Genomic DNA, 6000 nt, shown 5'->3' with positions numbered 1-6000 from the left:
GCGCTAGATGTAGTGCTCTGCGGTTGATGGAAACAAGTGTGGTTGCTGTTAATTAGAGAATCTGAGTCTGCACTGGCCAGCTAGCACGAAAATTACGCACAAACAACGCAGTAGATTCGCGCTGAGTCAGTCGCATAGCTACAAATGCGTCTTCCACTAATTACGTGTCACCCTGCTACGACGTCGGCGCAGATGAACGAAGTCCATCCCTCGCGTAGCGCAGTGGCAATGACGCCTACCAGTGTAGCGCTCAGTTGTGCGGTGGGAGCCCGTCAGTCTAGAGCGGCACGTGTTCTCGGAATCGGAGCGAAGTGTCGCGTGAGTGCTTCGGCAAGAAGGCAGTGGGGCGGAGTCGGGAGTCGGCAGTCGGCAGAGGAAGCGTGGTCGTCGGCTGGAAGCCAGCTGGTCCGATAAGCCTGCCCGCGTCCCCTCAGTGTGTGCCGGGCGCCGCCGCCGGCGGGTTAAAGGTCACGCCGCGGCTGCGCGCTGATAAATACCAGGGCGGCGGCGCGCACGCCGGACTGCGTCGCCAGCCACACACCATGGCGCCGAGGTGAGTGCCGCACTGCATGGCGGACAGTGTTCCTCGCTCCATTAGCGTACGGAGCGCTGCAGTTAGCCTAGCCTTGTCGTGGCGAACCCTACTCGAGCGACACGTAGGATGTGCTACTATATTCCTAGATTCCTAGTAGGCTTTCACGGGATAGTTCGGTTCCATTTTCAAACGTCTGCCAGTTCTGGTTTTTCAGCTTCTGCGACACCCTTTCCCACGAGCCGGACAAACTCGTGACAACTCGTGCTTCCATCCTTTGTAAACTTTTAATACTCCCTGTAAGTTCTATTTGATATGAGTCCCACATATTTGAGCAATATCCTGTGATGGCACGCGTGATTGTTTTGTAAACAATCTCCTTTCTAGTCTGAATTTTTATATTATCCTACCAATGAACCGAAGTCTGCTGCATGCTTTACCTGCAGCTGAGTCTATTTGATCGTTTCATTTTATATCCCTACAAACTGTTGCACCCAGATATTTATACGTGTCGACTGATTCTAATTGTGATTCATTGATATTGTAGTCATTGGATAAACGTTTCTGAGTTTTGTGGAATGCACAATTTTACATTTGTGAATATCTAAAGCAAGATCCCAATCCTTGTACCACTTCTCAATTTTATCAATATCTGACTGAACACCTGAATAGCTTACAATACTTCATTATAGATAATTGCATGATCTGTAAATAGTCTAAGGTTTCTATTAATATTGTCAGCTAGGTCTTTAATACACAACATTAACAGCAAGGGTTCCACCTGAAGTTATTTCTACATACGTTGAGACTCTCCACCCAAGATAACATACCGCCCTGCCTAATGAGAAATCATCAATCCAATCATAAATTGCGCTCGATATCGCAAAGGATCATACTTACGATAATAGGTGCTAGTGTGGCGCTGCGTCAGTTGCTAATGTGCAGTCCTTATCAGTCTGCAGGGGGCGCAGTATTGTATTACCTGCAAGCACATTTTCTGAATTTGTTGGCGTGAAAGAAAATTCGGCGCAAGAAACTTTTAGCGATTGAAAAATACAATTATCTTTATCGAATCACTTTATTTCTCCACTACGCATTCCACAGAATTTTATTTCCATCATCTGGATTAAGTTAATGTAATATACATATTGACTTCTGTTTTATGATTTTTGATGGTAACCTATGGCACTTTTAGGAGAGAAAACAATCAGTTTCCGTATACTGAACGGAAAATTGAGTTACTCTGGTGCGTAAATAGTAATATAAACATAACAAATTCCCGATTGCCCGTGTGCTTATTATCTTGTTTTCGGATTATCCGTGCGTAGACCAGAGGTATCTGGGAAAATAAAAAAAACCAACGCTGAAGTGTTCTCTTATTATAACGAATATTTTCGTATGGAATACAAACTCCTGCTTGAGAAGACGTAGATAACGAAAAAATCCGCGAGTGGTTAAATAGTGACGCCTATGAGCCGAAATTTAGGCCGCTAAGTAACGCGAATAAAGGGAAAAAGTGAATGTTCTTTAGAGGAAGAGAGTTAAGACGAAGTGATGGAAGAACCTGTTATCGCGATCACCGAGGCACTGAAATATGTTTGAGTTATTACATGTAAATGAAGTACAGAAACAGAAAAAAATTTATGCTCTTTCTCGATATTGAACTGAAAGTAACTGAACCGAAGAAATCATTGTGTTTTAAGTGTAATACTGTAATAAGTTGTCAGTTTCCACAGAGTCATATAATGGGCTTCCAAATATGACATGATTTTTAAATACAGGAAACAACAGTTTTCGGTAAAAACATGTGTATTTGGGTTATTATCCAGGTTTTCCCGTTCTCTGTGTAGTCACGGGAGCTTTCTACATCTTCCAGTAGTTTCTGGCTGCTTTTCGGAATTCTGTCCGTAATCATGTAAAATTGAAGCCCGCAGTTGGGGTTGTCGTTCTATAAAGCATCTAGTGACGACTGAAAGGAATTTATATATGCATTGGCTATTCAATACAAGCAAACGAATAATTGTAAATGTTCAGATCCACATTGTAAAACTACTTTGTTTTCGCTCTCTGCACACAGCCAGTACATATACACAAGAACAGCATATAGAAAAAAAAATTAACCTATGCTGCATACATTTTAAATGAAACGATCAAAATGTCTAGCGAAAATGTAAATAAAATAACCAGTCATACATATTGTTTTTCTATTGAGAGCCATGATAGTGTTGCCGCAATAAAATTTTTCACATTCAGATATACATTTACATCAAATTTTTCAGTTATAACGCGTGTAATTAAAAATGTCAAACTACTGCTTTCTGTGTGAGTAAATGAGGATATAAATCACCAAATGCGAATTAGGTTAAAAAATATATGTCTGGTTTCATTAGATTGTAAAATATTCAAAACAGGAAGTCATACACGTAAATTATATGGACTGACCGCAAATAAATAAATAAATAAATAAATCTTACAGTTTTCTTGATAAGTTGCGTATCTTTCGATTAATACCAAAAATATCACAGTAACCTATGTTTTCAGAGTGCACTCTTTGTGAGGACAACAGTATACTACGATTTTTCCCCACTGAAGAAACTTCGACGTTATCCTTTTAATTGAGACGTGTTTGAGAAAATGATATTTTTCAAAGGGATGAAATGATCATTTTTTGAAGTGCACACGTGAAACCCAAGCAGGCACTCAATAGAAAAATGGAGGTGTACACTAAAAACGGAAATAGATTTCAAACTCGACAGCTAGAGTATCAAAGTATAACACGACAATGTTGCTACTGGCCTGCTTAAAACAGGCTGCTACGACAAAAGCTCGTGTGGTGTTTAACATTTTTGTACTAATATCTACAGGACATTATCCATATCTGAAATGAAGATTTCCTAGACATTGAGATGAGTGGCTGTGCATTATAGGTGGAAATATTTGTAACTGTCAAAATCACCATTTAGAAGACGCTAATGCATAAAGAGTTTACTTTAGTCCTGTCTTGGCATGAAATGAGCGCTTTCGAATTCTAAAATGCTTCTTGTATCTAACTTGAAAAATTTGATCTTTTTTCACGGTATTGCTTAAGGTTCCCAAAACGTCCAAATTCGCGTGATGTTCAGATGTGGCTTTTTAGTTAACTGCACGAACGTCCACTGTAAGGATCCAGAATTACTCTCACTTACTAACGGTATTATGGACGAAAACCTGACCAAAACCGCAAATGAATTGTAGCGAAATCGGAAATTCAGATTGGTATAAAAGTCGTAAGAATAAGCTGGATGCAAGTGGAAGTGGCATATTTATTTCCGTCAGGAACTCGATAATGTATCGTCGGGATACTACAGATCCCGAGTGTGAAATAAACTATGTGAAAGTAAGCCTCAAAATTTGATACTACAACGTAATTGAGATGCTTCATCGGCCACCTAAATCAGCAGCTGTAGCAACAGAATGCTTCACAGAAGATTGAATCATCTTGCATAAATTTCTTGACCGTCCCTCATCAGCTTCCAAGCTAGAAACTCTGAGACTCATGTGATTAAAATAGGTGCCGGGGAGACGGATTCGTGTGAAATTTTTCTAGATATCTCTTCTAAAAATTATCCTAGGTAGTTAAAGAGGCGACTCCTGAGAATGCATCGCATTCGGGAGGACGACGGTTCAATCCCGTCTCCGGCCATCCTGATTTAGGTTTTCCGTGATTTCCCTAAATCGCTTCAGGCAAATGCCGGGATGGTTCCTTTGAAAGGGCACGGCCGATTTCCTTCCCCATCCTTCCCTCACCCGAGCTTGCGCTCCGTCTCTAATGACCTCGTTGTCGACGGGACGTTAAACACTAATCTCCTCCTCCTCCTGAGAATGCAACCTTTGATCTCCTGATCACAAGCAGACCCGAACTTTTCAATTTAAATTTACATCTGTACTCCGCAAGTCCTTTTAAGGTGTGAGTGGTGCGTACGGTGTAGTCAGTGACTGGCTGTTACACTATCATTTACTTCGGATGCCAGAACGAATCTGAAGAACATTAGGAAAATACTTACGGTTAACAAGGGCGACAAGAAATGGATTATACTCGTAAGTTGTCTGAACAGTCATCAGCAAACGTTCATCTCTTAGACGGAAATGTGTGATATTAATGCACAAGATTCAACACTGTTTTACAACATGCTTCAGACATGTATGTGCCGCGCAAGCTTGTGAGGGATAGAAAACTCCTGGAGTTGTCAGTAGTTGAATTAGAAAGTTGCTACGAAAGCAGAGAGAGCTTCATCAGAAATCAGAGCGTTTTTGACGAAGCCAAAGCTGACCGAAGCCAAAATGAGCGCGAAGATAACTTAGTGCGAAATCTAATAAAAGCTCTGAATTGATTATGCGAATGACGTTCTGGAACATGCTTATTGTAGATTACTGAAGCAACGAAGCGTTCTAGCGATTGGGGAACGGCGCAGTTCGATCCCGTCGTCAAGAAGGACCACGTGACAAATGCACAAAACTGCAGATCTACATTTCTGACGCAAATCTGTTATATAATTATGGAATACTCTTTATGATCCTATATAATCACATTTTTGAAACTTCTATGATGAAACATGACTTACGAAAGGTCTCACCATGTACTTCTTAACGGGAAGACATCGTCAGATTTGAAAGTACCTTACAGCGTACCTCAAGGAGTTTTGCGCGCAATTACTGATCACTATACATAGAATTCATCTGGTTAACAATGCTGAATATCCACGAAATGGATCGCGGATTTGCGGATTAGGCTTTTGTAAATACGGAAGTAACAACGCCAGAAAAATTTTCGTTACATGAAGGAAGACTTGCAGAGGATCAAAACTTCGAGCAACGGCTTACAGCTGGTATTCAACACAAGCAGACGTAACTAACAAGGGAACCTCCCCATCGCACCCCCCTCAGATTTAGTTATAAATTGACACAGTGGATAGGCCTTGAATAACTGAACACAGATCAATCGAGAAAACAGGAAGAAGTTGTGTGGAAGTATGAAAAAATAAGCAAAATGTACAAACTGAGTAGTCCATGTGCAAGATAGGAAACATCAAGGACAATGGAAGATGAGGAGTGCCGTAGTCCCGTGGTTAGAGTGAGCAACTGCGGAACGAGAGGTCCTTGGTTCGAGTCCTCCCTGGAGTGAAATTTTACTTTCTTTATTTTCGCAAAGTTACGATCTGATCCGTTCATTCATTGACGTCTCTGTTCACTGTAATAAGTTTAGTGTCTGTGCTTTGCGACCGCACCGCAAAACCGTGCGATTAGTAGACGAAAGGACGTGCCTCTCCAATAGAAACCGAAAACATTTGATCGCAAGTTCATAGGTCAACCGATTCCTCTACAGGAAAACACGTCTGATATATTCTATACGACACTGGTGACGGCATGTGCGTTACATGACAGGAATATGTTGTCGACCCACCTAACTTGTTCCCGCGTCCGGCCATCCT

General features: G+C 41.3%; 1 protein-coding gene across 1 annotated transcript in view; it reads left to right on the top strand.

Annotated features, from left to right (window-relative positions):
- Positions 1–290: 290 nt before the first annotated feature.
- Positions 291–6000, top strand: part of LOC126248436 (aminopeptidase N-like) — a 467552-nt gene continuing 461842 nt past the window's right edge. Inside the window, exon 1 of the mRNA XM_049949414.1 lies at positions 291–553. Coding sequence (XP_049805371.1) covers positions 543–553 — 11 coding nt within the window. The 5' untranslated portion in view covers positions 291–542. The remainder of the gene's footprint in view (positions 554–6000) is intronic.

This window comes from Schistocerca nitens, chromosome 3 (genome assembly GCF_023898315.1).
Source record: "Schistocerca nitens isolate TAMUIC-IGC-003100 chromosome 3, iqSchNite1.1, whole genome shotgun sequence".
NCBI lineage: Eukaryota > Metazoa > Arthropoda > Insecta > Orthoptera > Acrididae > Schistocerca > Schistocerca nitens.
Note: the sequence above shows the minus strand (reverse complement) of the source record. Positions and strands in the feature narration are given on the sequence as shown.